This window comes from Heloderma suspectum, chromosome 14 (assembly GCF_057233095.1).
Source record: "Heloderma suspectum isolate Gila_16-S chromosome 14, 16-S_ref, whole genome shotgun sequence".
Lineage (NCBI taxonomy): Eukaryota > Metazoa > Chordata > Lepidosauria > Squamata > Helodermatidae > Heloderma > Heloderma suspectum.
The window spans coordinates 25,004,677-25,022,106 of NC_139471.1; the positions used below are offsets into that span (position 1 = coordinate 25,004,677).

The 17,430-nt window shown below is 48.4% G+C and overlaps 2 protein-coding genes across 14 annotated transcripts in view; one reads left to right on the forward strand and one right to left on the reverse strand.

Moving 5' to 3' along the window:
- Positions 1 to 7,825: 7,825 nt before the first annotated feature.
- TMEM203 (transmembrane protein 203) lies at positions 7,826 to 8,857 on the reverse strand. Its single transcript, XM_084820575.1, has one exon. The coding sequence runs from the start codon at positions 8,806 to 8,808 to the stop codon at positions 8,371 to 8,373; it is 438 nt and encodes a 145-aa protein (XP_084676701.1). The 5' UTR covers positions 8,809 to 8,857; the 3' UTR covers positions 7,826 to 8,370.
- Positions 8,858 to 8,869: 12 nt separating this feature from the next.
- NDOR1 (NADPH dependent diflavin oxidoreductase 1) overlaps positions 8,870 to 17,430 on the forward strand; it is a 34,359-nt gene continuing 25,798 nt past the window's right edge. For 4 of the 13 annotated variants that reach the window (XR_014785844.1, XM_084820562.1, XM_084820567.1 and 1 more), the window contains exons 1-3: positions 8,870 to 8,920; positions 16,528 to 16,662; positions 16,877 to 16,954. Coding sequence is in view for 10 of the 13 variants with exons in the window: in XM_084820562.1 (XP_084676688.1) it covers positions 8,903 to 8,920; positions 16,528 to 16,662; positions 16,877 to 16,954 (231 nt within the window). In the remaining 3 variants the exon portion in view is untranslated. Of the gene's footprint in view, positions 9,702 to 16,527; positions 16,663 to 16,876; positions 16,955 to 17,430 lie in introns of all 13 variants that reach the window. The other 9 variants (XR_014785845.1, XM_084820565.1, XM_084820569.1 and 6 more) reach the window with 4 other exon arrangements.

Genomic DNA, 17,430 nt, shown 5'->3' on the forward strand with positions numbered 1-17,430 from the left:
TAATTTTAACCCAGAGCTAATGCCTGGAACTTCCCCACAATGACAGGGCTCTGCCATGGAACACAGGAAATAAAAACACCAAAGAGTGCCTGTGAGCATGTGTATTTCCCTCTTCAGCTAAGTAACCACAGCCTGCATCCATTTCAGACGAGCCCTGGCAGAAGCTCCCATGCAGGCTGTTTTTGAAGAGCTATGGGAGATTTCACCTGAGTAAAAGGTTTTTGGGGTAGCTCCTGCCAACTCACATGCAGGGCCTACTGAAAGGATTAATAGTTAATCTTATCTGCAACACTTTGAATGTACAAAGTTTCATAGACTCAACCTGTGGTTTTGACTGCACCTATTTCACAGATGGAAAACTGAAACTGAGGAAGCACAAGTCACCCCAAGGATGCAGCCGGATTCCCTGAGGCAACTTGTGCTACAGATGGCAAAACGTGGGTGAACTGGGGAAGCCTCAGCATTGCTCAGAGCTCACAGCCCCATCCCTGAGTGAGGCAGGAAAGGGGAGGTGGGAACACGGAGCGGCCATGGAAACAGTGCTGCCACACAGGGCCATGGCCTGCCCATTGTTCTGGGAACTGACGGAGAAAACAGGGATGCATGCTTGTGAGTGTAAGAGCACCAGGCCTCCCAATTTCAATTGAGAAAAATGTGCCCCAGGTGTTACACGTTTGAGACATACTCTGTAGAGCCACGTCCATTCTACAACATCCATATGAACATAAGACTGGTGTGACCCAGCAGGCCTAAACATCCATCTAGTCCAGCACTGTACATAAGTAGGGATGTGAAATTTCTGGACATTTTGAGGCCATGGAAAAAAACCCATTTTTTCCTGGGATATTTCAGGGGAAAACGGAAATTTGGGGGAAACTGAAAAATAAGCAATATTGGTTTTTAGCACTCTTTACAGATCTGAAGTCACTTTGTTGGTTTAAGAGAGCCTTCCTAAACCTGATGCCCTCCAGATATTTGGGACTTCAGCTCCCATCAGCCCCAGGCAGCATGGCCAATGGTCAGGAATGCTGGGTAGTGTAGTCCAAAACATCTGGAGGACACCTATTATGTATGACTTAGTTTGCTCATAAAATTATTATAGTTTAAAATTCTTAAAAGTAAACTCAGTAAATTTGTAATAATTGTCTCAATAGATTGGAACTACATTAAATGACTGCTACAGCATCAGAAACACAGGACTCTATGGAACAAAACCAAAACTGTCAAGAATGCACATTTACCGTCAAGAATGCACAATGGCAACTCTACTCACATGTTGGGAAACTGAACATGAATGCCTATCAGTAAAATATACTTTAGATCAATAATGCTAGCAATCTGACAGAGAGGAATGAAAAAAAATCCTGATGGCTTCATTATTTCCAGACATTTTACATCTCTAGTCTTTCTATAAAAGTTTTCTTATTACATAGTTTATACAAATCATTTTGAGGGGAGTAAAGGCTGGGTAACAATATATACTTTGTCTTAATCATGCGATATACATGATTTGTCTTAATCATGTGAATCATGTTTCCCGCCTCCCAGCAGAGCAGAGCAGAGCAGAGCAAGCTGCTCCAGCTGGTCCAGGGACTACAGAAGCAAGCAAGCGACCACAGAGAGCGGACAGGGGGAGCAAACAGGAGTTAGCCAGGGGAGGTCAAGGGGGAGGCCCCTAACATTTTTGTTTCTTTTTTAACAAAAATTTTTTTCCATTTATTTGTCTTGTAACACACACTTTCACACAAGTGGGACTGTGCTTTTAACCTCTACTGAGTAGAAGAGCAGGTACAGGCTAGTCTAGAACAATCACAGAGCTAGACACAAAAAGGGAACAGAGGCTATGGAAGGACAAGACTCTCCAGTGGTGGTGACCTGCAAGGTGTGTGCAATGTTTTGTTTTCTTGCCTGAGAACAACATGGCCTGCAGCTGCAACAAGTGCAAGCTGATCACGCTGCTGGAGGAAAAAGTAAGTGGACTGAAGCGGTGACTGTCGACCCTCCGGGGAATAAGAGAACACGAAGAGTTCTTGGACAGAATGGGGGAACTATAGCAGCAAAGTGAAGTACAGGAGCTAGAAGAGCAACAGCAAGCTGAGGCAGAAGAGGGAAATGCTGAGGTGAGGAAAAGTGCAGTACAGGATACTCCTTGGAAAACAGTGACAGGAGCAGAACTAGAAGACACTCTGCAACAGTGGAAGCAGTGGAGCTGTAGAACCGATTCCAGGTACTTGAGGATGAGACTGGAGGACAGCTTGCAGAGGAAGAATCACAGGGGAACCTGCATGAGAGCAAGCAAGAGGCTGAAGGTCAGTCAAGCAGAGGTGATGAAACCCAGGCTTACAAGAAGAAGAAGAGAAGAGTGGTAGTAGTGGGAGAGCCCTTGCTGTGTGGGATCGAGACCCAAGTATGTTGCGAAGACCCATGGACTCGCCAGGTATGTTATCTCCCAGGAGGACGGATTAGAGACGTGACTGAAGGGTTGCCTGCACTCATAAAGCCCACTGACAGGTATCCCTTTCTTCTCATCCATGTGGAAACAAATGATACCACCAAGCGGAGCTACAACGAAATCATGTCAGACTTTGGAGCTTTGGGAAGGAAACTCCAGAATTTTGGGGCCCAGATAGTTTTCTCATCCATCCTTCCAGTAGTTAGAAGAGGGATAGAAAGGGAAAGAAAAATACTCTGGGTGAATGACTGGCTATGGAGGTGGTGCCGACGCGAGAGATTTGGATTCTGGAACCATGGGCTATACTTCCTGGAAGATGGGCTGTTGGCAAGGGATGGGTTGCACCTCACAAAGGATGGGAAGAATGTGTTTGGCCCCAGCATGAAGAACTTCATCAGGAGGGCTTTAAACTGAATCCTACGGGAAAGGGAGATGTAAAGTTGGGGCTAACAGTGGACGTAGGCTCATGCACCGCAACGGAGAGAACAGCTCTAATAGCGCCCAATAATAGTCTTCAGACACATGTAGGAAGAAAGCCAGACTATGAAGCACATGGTCTTCGATGTCTATATACTAATGCCCAGAGTATGGGAAACAAACAGAACGAACTTGAACTCTTAATATAGGAGGGAAATTATGACTTGATAGGTATAACTGAGACTTGGTGGGATGACTCTCGTGACTGGAATACAGTAATTGAAGGATATAACTTGTTCAAAAAGAACAGGAGAAACAGAAAGGGAGGTGGGGTTGCACTGTATGTGAAAAATACATATCTCTGCACAGAAATCCAGGAGGATGAGCTTGGTAGCCCCATCGAGAGCATCTGGATCAAAATAAATGGAGCAAAGAATAAAAGGAACCTGGTGGTCGGACTCTACTACCGGCCACCCAATCAAGGAGAAGACAAGAATGAAACTTTTGAAAAGCAAATAGCCAATGTTTCAAGGAAGCATGATGTAGTAGTAATGGGGGACTTCAATTTCCCTGATATTTTTTGGGAGACAAATTCTGCAAAACATGGCCCCTCCAGGAAATTCCTGACTTGCGTGGCTGATAACTTCCTCCCAGAGAAAGTGGAGGAAGGAACTAGAGGATTGGCTGATTCTAACCAATAGAGATGACTTAGTGGATAAAGTAGCAGTCACAGGAACTCTGGGGGAAAGCGACCATGTTGTACTTGAGTTCTTGATTCTAAGGGAAGCAAAAGCCGAGTGTAGCCAAACGCATACCCTGGATTTTAGGAAAGCTGATTTTAATAAACTCAGAACAATGATCAGTAAGGTCCCATGGCAAGAGACTCTAATGAGAAAAGGAGTCCAAAATGGGTGGGAGCTTTTAAAAAAGGAAATACTCAAGACACAATTACAAACAATTCCAACAAGAAGAAAAGGTGGAAGACAACAGAAGAAGCCAATGTGGCTTCACAAAAAACTTAGAGATGACCTGAAAACAAAAAAGCACACATATAGGAAGTGGAAAGAAGGCCAAGCAACAATGGAAGAGTACAGGCAGGTAGCACAGAATTGCAGGGATGGCGTCAGGAAGGCTAAAGCTGAGAACAAGCGGAGGTTAGCAAGGGATGCTAAAAGCAACAAAAAGGCTTTCTTCAGGTACATGCATGACACAGAATCATGGGCTCAAGTTACAGGAAGCCAGATTCCAGCTGAACATCAGGAAAAACTTCCTGACTGTAAGAGCACTACGACAATGGAACCAATTCCCTAGGGAGGTAGTGGGCTCTCCCACACTGGAGGTGTTCAAGACAAGGCTGGACTGCCATCTGTTTGGGATGCTCTGACCTGGATTCCTGCATTGAGCAGGGGGTTGGGCTCGATGGTCTTGTAGGCCCCTTCCAACCCTACTATTCTATGATTCTATGCAGGCAGTGCAGTGTGCATGATAGAGGACTCCAAAAGTACAACAGAAACCACCAGTACCAGATGCACCAGTAGCGCATCCAGTTTATAAATTTTTATGTACTTTGTCTTAGAGACCGATCCTATGCCCCCTAGTATCCGATTCTTGGGCTACGAGGTCAGAGCCATGGACAGGGCTCCACCCTTGTAGCCAGGAAACTGTGCTCCCCTCCCGGTAGCTAGCGCAGAGAGAACCGCACCAGCTACCTCTCCAAGTTCGGTAAATGGAGGAAAGGGGGCATTCCTGGGGGTGGGGAGAGGAGGAGACTAGGGCAGCTGGCTTACTCCTTTCCCTATCGCCCCCCGCAGCCTCCGTCCCTCCCCTCCCTGGAGCCTCCTGTTGAAATCGCCCAGCTAGCTTCAATGCATAGGATACTTGCAAGCCTCTGAGTTCATGGGCTTACAAGTACCCAGGGCACAACCCATAGGATGGTGCCCTTAAATTCTAAAAGAAAATATTTCATAATCCAAACTGTTTAATTTTTTTCAATTTTTTGAAAAAAACAAAATCAGTCTTCAGAAAAAAATGGTGTGGGGGGGACTTTTTTGGTATCAAATTTTTCTGTTGTTTTTTTTCCCAGGCCTTCACATCTCTATATATACGCCCACAAAAGTTACTAGCCTGCACTTCTTTTGTACTAGCCTGCGATGAGGCTAGTAGCCTATGTATCGATGCTGGCTATAGAGGAGAAGCCTCCTTCTCCACAGCCAGCATGGAAACAGAGGATCCTGTCTTTAGCAGGCTAGTAAAAAAATACTAATGGCAAGCTATCAAATAGGAGTGTTAGCCAGCTGCTTAGTGGTAGGGTAGGCACTCTAGGTTTCTGTAATATTTGGCAACCACTGGTATGGTCACTTTAAGAAGTCACTTTAAAAGTGAATAAACTGGCAGCTCAAACAAATCAAAACTATGCATAATTAGAAGCCTTGGGTTGGGCAAGTGATCACTGAGTTACTGAGCATACAAGCATATTCCCACCCTAGAGTGATTTCTCCCAGGTATGATTTAATCACAGGTCCAGTTCGGGGCCCAAGAATTCCCCCACTTTTTTTGGGGGGGGGGAATCATGGTTTTGATTAGCTCAGCACTCCCTTGAATGGTTTTCCCCATTTGAGGTCACCCTTTTGACATTCAGAATGGTTGTTGTAAAGAATTGTCCCCAAGCTCTTGTTTACAGTCCAGGCTAGTGACCCTACCTGAGAATCTTCCCATGGCCCCTTTGTGTCTTTTGTCATGTTGGACCCGGCACCCATTGCCTTTGTTAAAATGGTATAAGAATCCAGAGCTCCAAGCCTTCAGGGTGCTGGTTTCTCCAGTCAGTTCCACACATGGTTGTTGGTTCTAGTGACACATAGCAGTACCACACTACTGAAACCACTTAGTTCCGTGTCCCTAAAGCAAGGTTCCGCAGGCAACTCTTGCTGAAATCCCTGTTTCCTGGCCTCCCTACTCCTCGTAGGATTCCACCTTGCTCCCCGGAGTTTGGCAAATATCCAAGTTCCAAAGGTTCTCAAAGCCTGGTATCTCCTTCGGTTGCAGACAAGCCCAGTTAGTCCCAGTGGCTTGTGTTAGGCCAGACAGAAATCGCTAAGCTATGTTCTTCCACCTTTCTGCACAGACCCCCGGAGTCTGACCACTAGCATCTCTGCCCAACCAGAGCCGAGATCCGCTGCAAACCCTTTTTTAAAAAGAGACGTATTTTCCCACTGAGACCTCAGGAGTTTCAACACATCCCAGTCTTCAACTTCAAGTTTATCACACCCAAGGAAAGGTATTTTTCACAGCCCTGTTTTATCTTCTAGAGGACCTTCACTGACAAATTTTGGCCTCGTACTCTGTGCCCTTTCCTATTACATGAGTGTGTTATAATTCAGCTTCTCTTTTACTTTTTTTACAATATTTGGGTGGGAGCCAGCCACTTTGTATACCCTTCCCGTGGTCGCCTAGTAGGAAGAATGGCAGCCACTCCCCTTGATTTGGAAGTCAACACTCCTGCCTCATTTATTTATTTATTATTAAATTTATTAATTGCCCATCTGGCTGGTCACCCATTATCATTATAGTTCGCAGTTGTGACTGAGTCAAACTCTCCAAAGTCTGCCTTAGTGTGCAACTTTTTCTCGGCAATATAGTTCTTGATAATGAGACAGGAGAGACAGCCCACAGGGTGCTGGAAATTGGAGTGTGAGAAATAGATGTAAATTATCTCTCCCCTAACTTCCTCTTTTGTCACAGAGACTGCACATTAAGTCCCATCTTGGCACACACCCCACTGTGCAACAGGGCCCCGGCCTGATTAATCTCTTCTCCCCACCCTTAAAAGCTCACCCACAAACTTTCCCCTGCCCACCAGTAGCATTAGGGCCTCCTACTGGCCTAGCCCTATCCTCTGCACCCTCCCTTTTGGACCATAAGCCCTAGCCAGTCCAACCCAGACACATCACACACATCTACGGTACAGTCTGTGTACCAGAGCCCTGGTTTAACCACCAAAGAACTATTAAACTAATCCCCACACTTCGAGCCCCACCATTCAACTTGCACATTGGCCATTCCTTGATTGTACCTAGTGGCTTGCTATGTATATTCCATTTGTAATCTATAACTGCCAGTATCTATCAGCTAATTTCCCCAAGTAATGATGGTACTTTTGTAATTCTTGTGTGCTCAATAAACTCCCCTGTTGAAGAAACCAGTGTGTGTGTGTGTGTGTGTGTGTATGTGTATCACACCCCGTCCTGCCAAAGTTAAAAGATCCCTTAATGGATGCATGTCTTGGAACATGAACAAGTTTGTACCCGTGCCTGGAGAGGGATTTAGTAACAGGAGGGGCTAAGGGACAGACTTCCCTTCCGCTACAGCCACTATGGAAATCAAGCAAACTGGCAAGGGGAATCATAGAATATTAGGGTTGGAAGGGGCCTACAAGACCATCGAGTCCAACCTCCTACTCAATGCAGGAATCCAAGTCAGAGCATCCCTGACAGATGGCTGTCCAGCTTCATCTTGAATGTAGAGGTCCAACCCGCCACTTGCAGCCTACTCACTTGCCTGCATCTTTTTAAAAGTATTTTTACCTTGCCCTTCAGCTGAAAAGGCTCCCAGAGTGGCTTATAGCTTACTCTGTGGCTACCAGTACCAGTCAAGTTGTTAAATACAAGGCTCACCTGTCCAGCATTCTGTTCTCACAGTTGCCAACCAGATGCCTCTGGGAACCCCACAAGCAAGACATGTTGCCTCCCAACCTCCAACCCACCAACTGGCATTCAGTAGTATGCTCTTTCTGAACATGCAAGTTCCATATAGTCACCATTGTTAATCGCTCCTAGAAGGCTGCTCCTTCCCTGTGCATACATCTAATGCCCTTCCAAAGTCATCTCTAAGCTACTGACCATCACCCATCTTGTGGCAGTGAGTCCCGGAAGTCATATTCTGGATTGTGTGACACAGTACTTACAAGCTAAATTTTTTTTATTCTTAAGTAAGTCTTCACCAGACCATGCTCAGGTCTGATGGCATCCCAGAGATGGGAGACAGGTTTCAATGACAACAACAGCCTAAGGAGCTGGTTTTGGCCCAGTATTATGGATACCACAAATGCAAGAGGGTTTTGCCAGACTAGACATGGAGATTCCCACCCCCCATCCTCCATGTTTCTTCCTCCCAATCTTCACAGCCAGGATGAAAATCAGACGGCTCCTTGAGCAAGTGCCTAATCCTGAAACACTTGAGGCAAGCTACACCACGCAGCCAGCCCAACAGTGGGTAAGTGCCTTGTGGCCAAAATCACCCAGGAAGAGCTGTACGGACGCAACGGATAGGCAAGATTGTTGCCTGTGCAGTGGAGCAAAGCCATCTCTCCCTTAGAATTGTAGCCTGATCCTTGAAACAGCCTGGCGCTTTGTGGACCTTTGCCAAGCACCGCGTGGACATGGCAGCCGCCCGATCCTCTGTCTGCGGTGGAGCGCCGGGTGCCACAGGGCAGCCAGCTGGCTGGCCTAGTTGACCCGGCAGGCACGGATCATGAGCAGCTGGAGCAGGATGAAGACGGGGGACATGATCAGGCCGTACCACAGCTCGTCGCTCTGCTGGCCCAGCTTCTGGCACAGCAGCATCTCGAAGACGAACTTGAGGCTGAGCAAGGTGAGGATCCAGAAGAGGCGCAGCACGGCCAGGCGTTTCTCGCCGTCCTGGAAGAGGCGCACCGAGACGATGGCGGTGAAGTAGGTGCTCAGCCCGTCGGCGACGAAGAAGGGCCCGAAGACCCCCCACCAGCTCAGCCCGGGCGCCCCGCCGTCCGCCTTCAGCGCCAGCAGCACCGAGGCGGCCAGCAGCGCCGCCGCCTGCAGCAGCAGCTCGAAGGGCGCGAAGCCCAGCCACTGCACCAGCTCCCGCAGCGAGAACAGCATCGCGGCCGCCAGCGCGCCCCTGCGCATGCGCCGCTGCCACCGCCCACGGGCCGCTTCCGCTTCCGGCGCCTTCTGCCGCCCGCCTTCCGGCGCGCTCCGGCGACTTTCCGGAAGCGGCGGGATGCCGGGCTTGGCGCAGGTGGGTTTGGCGTAATCGTGGGCCGCCGCGGGGCTGGGCTCCGGGAAGAGGCGCCGGGGCGGGGGCGCGCGCGCGCCCCTTGCAGCCGCAGAGCGAGGGCGTCAGGCCGGGGGAGGGGGCGTCCTTCGGGGACGGGCCACGTGAGGGAGGCGGAGGGGCGCCCCGCTTGCGCGGAGGCGGCGCCGAAAGCGTCCTCCGCAGAGCAGCGAGGCCCCCGCCGACGCGGCCCCCAGGCCGGTCAGAAGCAGGACGCCTGCCGGGGAGGCCGCTGGACGGCAAGGGAGCCACAGGCGCCCGGAGGAGCGCAGGGAGGCTGCGGAGCGGCTGAATGAATTCCTGTCATCCGTCTTCGCTGCAGAAGATAGGGGACGGAGACCTGTGCCTGAACTGATGTTTTCAGGAAGGGAGTCTGAGGACGTGAGGCAGGTAGTGGTGGCAAAGGCTGAAGTTCTCAACCGTATTGATAACTTGAAAGCAAATAAATAACCTGGCCCGGATGGAAGCCATCCTAGAGTTCTCAAAGGGCTCAAATATGAAATTGCTGATATTCTAACCAAAATATGCAACATGTCCCTAAGATCAGGCTCCGTACCAGAGGACTGGAAGATGGCCAATGTAGCACCACTTTTCAAAAAGGATCCGGGGGATCTGGGAAATTACAGGTCCGTTAGCTTAACGCCTGTTCTGGGTAAATTGGTTGAAGGCGTTATTAAAGATAAAATTAGTTAGCATATAGGAGGACAAGCCCTGCTGAAGAAGAATCAGCACGGCGTCCACAAGGGTAAGTCCTGTCTCACTAACCTTTTAGAGTTCTTTGAGAGTGTCAATAAACATGTAGACAGGGGTGATCCAGTAGACATTGTTTACTTGGACTTCCAAAAGGCTTTTGACAAAATCCCTCACCAGAGACTCCTGAGCAAACTCACCAGTCATGGAATAAGAGGAGAGGCCCTCTTATGGATCAGTAACTGGTTAAAGAACAGAAAGCAGGGAGTAGGAATAAATGGTACATTCCCCCAATGGGGGGAAGTAAACAGTGAGATCCCAGAGGGATCTGTATTAGGACCAATGCTTTTCAACCTGTTCGTAAATGATCTGGAATTAGGATTGAGTAGTGAAGTGCCCAAGTTTGTAAATGGCACCAAATTATTTAGGGTGGTTAAAACAAAAAGGGACTGTGAAGGGCTCCAAAAGGATCTCTCCAGACTGGGAGAATGGGCATCTAAATGGCAAATGCGGTTCAGTGTAAGCAAGTGTAAAGTGATGCACACTGGGGCAAAAAATCCCACCTGCAAGTATAGCCTGATGGGATCTGAGCTGGCGGTGACCAACCAGGAAAGAGATCTTGGGGTTGTGGTGGACAGCTCAATGAAGATGCCAACCCAGTGTGCAGCTGCTGTAAAAAAGGCGAACTCCTTGTTAGGCATAATTAGGAAAGGGATTGAGATAAAACTGCCAACATCATACTGCCCTTATACAAATCTGTGGTGCAGCTACACATGGAATACTTTGTACAGTTCTGGTCACCACACCTAAAAAAAGATATTGTAGAGCTGGAAAAGGTGCAGAAAAGGGCAACTAAAATGATCAAGGGGCTGGAGCATCTCCCATATGAGGGAAGGTTACAACAGCTGGGATTGCTTGTTGTTGTTGTTCAGTCGTTCAGTCGTGTCCTACTCTTCGTGACCCCATGGACCATAGCACGCCAGGCCTTCCTGTCCTGCGCTCTCTCCCGGAGTGTGCTCAAGTTCATATTCATTGCATCCGTGATGCTATCTAGACATCTCATCCTCTGCTGTCCCCTTCTCCTTTTGCCTTCAGTCTTTCCCAGCATCAGGGTCTTTTCCAGAGAGTTTTCTCTTCGCATTAGGTGGCCAAAATATTTGAGCTTCAGCTTCAGGATCTGTCCTTCCAATGAGCACTCAGGGTTGATTTCCTTTAGTATGGACTGATTTGACCTCCTTGCAGTCCAGGGGACTCGTAAGAGTCTTCTCCAGCACCACAGTTCGAAAGCATCAATTCTTCGGCGCTCAGCCTTCCTTATAGTCCAGCTCTCACAGCCATACATTACTACTGGGAAAACCATAGCTTTGATTAGACGGACCTTTGTTGGCAAGGTGATGTCTCTGCTTCTTACTATGCTGTCTAGGTTTGCCATAGCTTTCCTCCCAAGGAGCAAGCGTCTTTTAATTTCATGGCTACAGTCACCGTCTGCGGTGATCTTGGAGCCCAAGAAAGTAAAATCTGTCACTGCTTCCATTTCTTCCCCTTCTATATGCCAGGAAATGATGGGCCAGATGCCATGATCTTCGTTTTTTTAATGTTGAGTTTCAAACCAGCTTTTGCACTCTCCTCTTTCACCCTCAACAAGAGGCTCTTGAGATCCTCTTCGCTTTCTGCCATTAGGGTGGTATCGTCTGCATATCGGAGGTTGTTGATAATTCTCCCAGCAGTCTTAATTCCGACCTGTGATTCATCCAACCCGGCGTTTCTCATAATGAACTCTGCATATAAGTTAAATAAGCAGGGTGACAGTATCCAGCCTTGTCGTACTTTTTTCCCAATTTTGAACCACTCGGTTTTTCCATGTCTGGTTCTTACTGTTGCTTCTTGACCCTCGTACAGGTTTCTCAGGAGACAGGTAAAGTGGTCTGGTACTCCCATCACTTTAAGAATTTGCCACAGTTTGTTGTGATCCACACAATCAAAGGCTTTAGCGTAGTCAGTGAAGCAGAAATAGACACTTTTCTGGAATTCTCTTGCTTTCTCCATGATGCAGCGAATGTTGGCGATTTGATCTCTAGTTCCTCTGCCTCTTCGAAACCCAGCTTGTACTTCCGGTAGTTCTCGGTTCGCATACTGCTGAAGCCTAGCTTGTAGGATTTTGAGCATCACCCTGCTGGCATGTGAAATGAGCGCAATTGTGCGGTAGTTTGAACACTCTTTGGCATTGCCCTTCTTTGGAATTGGAATGTAAACTGACCTTTTCCAGTCTTGCGGCCATTGTTGAGTGTTCCAAATTTGTTGGCATATTGAATGCAGCACTTTAACAGCATCATCTTTTAGGATTTTAAATAGCTCAGCTGGAATACTGTCATCTCCGCTAGCTTTGTTGTTACTAATGCTTCCTAAGGCCCACTTGACTTCACTCTCGAGGATGTCTGGCTCAAGTTCAGTGACCGCACTCTCATGGCTATCAGGGACATTCAGATCTTTCCTGTATAGTTCTTCTGTGTATTCTTGCCACCTCTTCTTAATCTCATCTGCTTCTGTGAGGTCCCTGCCTTCTTTGTCCTTTATCATGCCCGTCTTTGCACAAAACGTTCCCTTGAGATCTCCGATTTTCTTGAAGAGATCTCTAGTCTTTCCCATTCTATTGTTTTCCTCAATTTCTTTTCATTCTTCATTTAAGAAGGCCTTCTTGTCTCTCCTTGCTATTCTCTGGAACTCTGCATTCAGTTGGATATATCTTCCCCTTTCTCCCTTGCTTTTCGCTTCCCTTCTTTCCTCAGCGACTTGTAAAGCCTCCTCAGACAGCCACTTTGCTTTCTTGCATTTCTTTTTCTTTGGGATGGATTGAGTTGCTGCCTCCTGAACAATGTTACGGACCTCCGTCCATAGTTCCTCAGGCACTCTGTCTATCAGGTCTAATCCCTGAAATCTATTCCTCACCTCCACTGTATAAGGGATATGATTTAGGTCATACCTGAATGGTTTAGTGGTTTTCCCTACATTCTTCAATTTAAGCTGAAATTTTGCAACAAAAACCTCATGATCTGAGCCACAGTCAGCTCTAGGTCTTGTTTTTACTGACTGTATGGAGCTTCTCCATCTTTGGCTGCAAAGTACATAATCAATCTGATTTCGATATTGACCATCTGGTGATGTCCATGTGTAGAGTCGTCTCTTGTGCTGTTGGAAAAGAGTGTTAGCTATGATCAGCGTGTTCTCTTGGCAAAACTCTATTAGCTTTTGTCCTGCTTCATTTTGTACACCAAGGCCATGCTTGCCTGTTATCCCAGTGATTTCTTGACTTCCTACTTTAGCATTCCAATCCCCTATGATGAAGAGGACATCTTTTTTTGGTGTTAGTTCTAGAAGGTGTTGTAGGGCTTCATAGAACCAATCAACCTCAGCTTCTTCGGCATCAGTGGTTGGGGCATAGACTTGAAATACTGTGATGTTGAATGGTTTGCCTTGGATTCGTACTGAGATCATTCTATCTTTTTTAAGATTGTACCCCAGTACTGCTTTTCCCACCCTTTTGTTGACTATGAGCGCTACTCCATTTCTTCTATGGGATTCTTGCCCACAGTAGTAGATATGATGGTCACCTGAATTAAATTTGCCCATGCCTGTCCATTTTAGTTCGCTGATTCCCAAGATGTCGATGTTCAATCTTGCCATCTCATGTTTGACCACCTCCAACTTACCTTGATTCATTGATCTGACATTCCAGGTTTCTAAACAATATTGTTCTTTACAGCATCGGATTTTCTTTTCACCACCAGACACATCCACAGCTGAGTGTCCTTTCAGCTTTGGCCCAGCCGCTTCACTCTTTCTGGCGCTACTTGGAAATACCCTCTGCTCTTCCCCAGTAGTATACTGGACACCTTCCGATCTGAGGGGCTCATCTTCCGGCATCATCTCTTTTAGCCTTGTGATACGTTCCATGGGGTTTTCTTGGCAAGAATACTGGAGTGGGTTGCCATTTCCTTCTCCAGTGGACCACATTTTGTCAGAACTCTCTGCCATGACCTGTCCGTCTTGGGTGGCCCCGCACGGCACAGCTTATGCTTCACTGAGTTACGCAAGCCCCTTCGCCACAACAAGGCAGTCATCCATGAAGGGATTGTTTAGCTTGGAAAAAAAAGGATTGTTTAGCTTGGGGAAAAAAAGGAGGGTGAGTGGAGACATGATAGAGGTGTACAAATTTATGCCTGGTGTGGAGAATGTGGATAGGGAGACATTTTTCTCCCTCTCTCAAAATACTAGAACCCGGGGTTATCCCATGAAGCTGATTGGTGGGAGATTCTGGACAGATCAAAGGAAGTACTTCACACAGTGCATAGTTAAACTATGGAATTTGCTACCACAGGAAGTAGTGATGGCCACCACTTTGGATGGCTTTAAAAGGGAGTTAGACAAATTCCTGGAGGAGAAGGTTACCAGTAGCTACTAGTCCTGATGGCTATATGCTACCTCCAGTACCAGAGGCAGTGAGCCTATGTACACTGGTTACTGGGGAACATGGGTGGGAGGGAGCTGTTGCACTCATGCCCCATTTGTGGGTTTCTGGTCGACAGCTGGTTGGCCACTGTGTGAACAGAATGCTGGACTGATGGACCCTTGGTCTGATCCAGCATGGCTCTTCTTATGTTCTTATGTGCCTCTGGGCATGTGTGGAGTACACAGCTCCCACTCCCCCATCCTGTAGGTGCAGTTATTTGCTTGGATTTGGTGCAGCCTGCTTCAACCTGGGACTCTCCAGAAGGGTTGAACTATAACTCCCAGAATCCCCTAAGCAGCAGAGCTGGCTGGAGGTTTCTGGGAGTTGTAGTCCAACCCCTCTGGAGGGCCCCAGGTTGGGGGCAGGCTGGTTTAGAGTATGGCAAGAAGTCTTTGTCTAGGCCTAGGAAAGGACTTTGCAGACTGTGGGGGTGGGAGAGCAAGGCAGTTGGGTGGGAAGATCCTGAGCCTGGATCCTGCCTCTTCCACAGGCTCATTGTAGAGCTTCAGGGGAAGCCACTGAATCTGAGCTTCAGTTCTCCCACTCTCCATGAAGTTGAGATCAAAGTAACCTGCCTTCCAGGATGTTGTGAGGGCCAGCTCAGGGAGTGTATAGCGCCATCAGCCTTGCATGGCACCCAAATCCCCTGGATGAGGAACAGAATACAAATGGGGAAATCAGCTGGGAAGAGCCTGGTTCTGATCCCAGGATCTTGGCAGGTAGCCATAGGCAAGGTCTCCCCCCACCCCAAGTCCTCACATCTGCAATACAGGGAAACTAGTAATAACCCCTGGCCTACCTTAGAGGCTTGTTGTACAAATCTGCTGAGATTACACCTGCAAAGTGGTTTCAGTACTGGAAACCTGGTATGACAGAGTGAAGGGATCTTCCTATGTCCGGTCTTATGTACATTCTTAGAGCGGGACAGGAAGGCAGTGCTAACAGGCAGTTCTGGCATTCACAGTAAGGCTGTTTGCCTCAGCGCCGCTTCTTTGTGCAGAAAGCAACAGAATGTGGACTCCTACTCCTTGGCCCCCTCCCTTTGGACCTTCGAGAGCTGTGGCTCTGTGCCAGGCAGGGCTGCCAGCGCCATCTGCACAGAAAGGGTAGATTCCACCACAAAGGGGCCTTGGCAGCCATGACAGGAGGATGTTCCAGCTGACAGGCCAGAAATAGCATCTTGTGCTGCGCTTGCAATGATGGGAGTTGCAATCCAACACATCTGGAGGGCACCAGGTTGCAGGGGGCTGTGCGAGGCAACAATGGATATTTTTTTCCATTAAGGAAACTTGCTGGAGAGGTTCTGTTCATGCTTAGGGCTTCTTCTGGCTTTGTTTTTTGGATGGATGAGGGCGTTCACCCCAAGATCCCTAGGTGATACTATTATTATTACTATTATTAAGATCCAGCGTCAGTTTTTTGAGGTATGATTCCTCTGTAGTGATGGGAGAGAGAACCATGATTCTTAGGTGCTAGCGCTCAGTGTTTAAATGCCTGGAGATGTTTCAAGTCCTGCTCACACCTAACAGTTTCTTCAAGCACTCGTGGGAAGTGCCTCTGTGCTACCTTAGATGACTTTCATGAAATTTGTTCAGTCAGCAGTTATCCGCCATGACAGAGCCTCCATGGTTAGAGGCAGTATAACTTTGAATATCAGGTGTTGAGAATCCACAGCAGAGGCCTGTTGCCTTCAGGTCCTGCTTGTGGACTTCTTGGAGGCATTTGGCCAGCCACTGTTGGAAACAGGGTACTAGACTAGAAGGCCTTTGGTCTCATCTGGCAGTTCAGGTCTTTTCGGAGTCCATAGGAGGCTGAATTTGCCCCTGGGGCCTCCAGTTGCCGATCCCTGCTATATTACAGCGATGTAGAAAAGGGGTGCCTGGATTCTCCAGTCTGCAGTTATGTTTCATGGTGCCGCTCCAAAGCAGTGTAGCGAGTCTGGGCTCTCCCAGAAGGCATTGTTGAATCCACCCAGATCAGGCCTTTGGTGCCACCTTGGAAAGAGAAGCCACATAAGACCATGTGGGACTGCTTCAGGCTCGCAAAGACTCCCTGCCATCAGCATGCAAAGAAAGGCAGCCTGTGCTAGCAGAGAGCAGTTCTTGGGATCTTTGGTCTCTGCCTCTCCAGACTGAGTCACACTTCAAGCTGCAGAATCCTGTTTTGCAGCAAGTCCCATTGGAGGCACAAGAGAGCCTGGTTCTTTTCTCTCTTTTGCCACTGACGTCTGCTTCTTCTCTTCTCTCTCCTATCCCCTCCCACTTGAATTGTTGTCTGAAGTTGGAGAAACTCTGGCAATAAACAAGTGGCCAAGGAGAAAGCCTTTGCTGTGTTTGTTGGATTGATTTCTCTCTTCCCACCCCACTTCCTTCAGATGGCATTGCAGAAGATCCTCATTCTTTTTGGCAGCCAGACAGGGACTGCCGAAGACACTGCCGAGAGGATTGGCCGAGAAGCCAAGCGGCACCATTTCCAGTGCAGAGTCGAGGCCCTGGACAGCTACAATGTGGTGAGTGCTTCCACAGTGGTCCCAGCTGTTATTTCGGCCTCAGCACACACACACCCGCACTACAGAGAAGATAACCCTAGCCTGCATGCACGGCTGGAAGGGACTTCTGTGAGCTTTCTCCCCGGAGAAAAGGGAGCACGGGGGGGAGGGTGTCTGCGGGGAAGGCAATGCTTGCCTCTGCATCAAAGCTAACCTGCACGGCTTTTCTCCCCAGGCAACCCTGATCCAGGAGCCACTGGTAATCTTTGTCTGTGCAACCACAGGACAAGGGGACCCTCCAGATAACATGAAGGTCAGATGCACCTCCTGATTTTTGCCGTCTGGGGTGTCTTGATGGGGAGCAGGGGAAGGGTCTGCTTGACCCCCAAGAGTGCCGTGGTGCCAGGCTTGGGTCAGGAGCAAAGCTGAGTTCTCCCTCCACCCCCAGGAAACTTCCTGTTCTCTCTGCGGGGTGGGGGACTCAGACCCTTGCTCCATCTCAGTCTTGTCGACACCAGAGGTGAGCAGTCCAGTGCCCTCCAGATGTTTTGGACGACAACTCCCATCAGCCTCAGCCTGCATAACAACTGGTCAGGGATAATGGGAATTAGTCCAGAACGTCTGACAAGCGCCAGACTGCCCTCCTGGCCCCTGGTCTGCAGTGGCTGGCAACGGCTGTCTTAGCCTTCCCTGGAGATGGTGCCAGGGGTGGGACCTAGCAACTTCCGCAGGCAAATTGGGGCTCTGCCACCAAGCCAGACCCGGGTCCACCTAGCCCAGTATTGTTGA

Bases quoted from the DNA above. Each gene is read 5' to 3' on its own strand.
- TMEM203 (XM_084820575.1), bottom strand. From the start codon at position 8,808: ATGCGCAGGGGCGCGCTGGCGGCCGCGATGCTGTTCTCGCTGCGGGAG.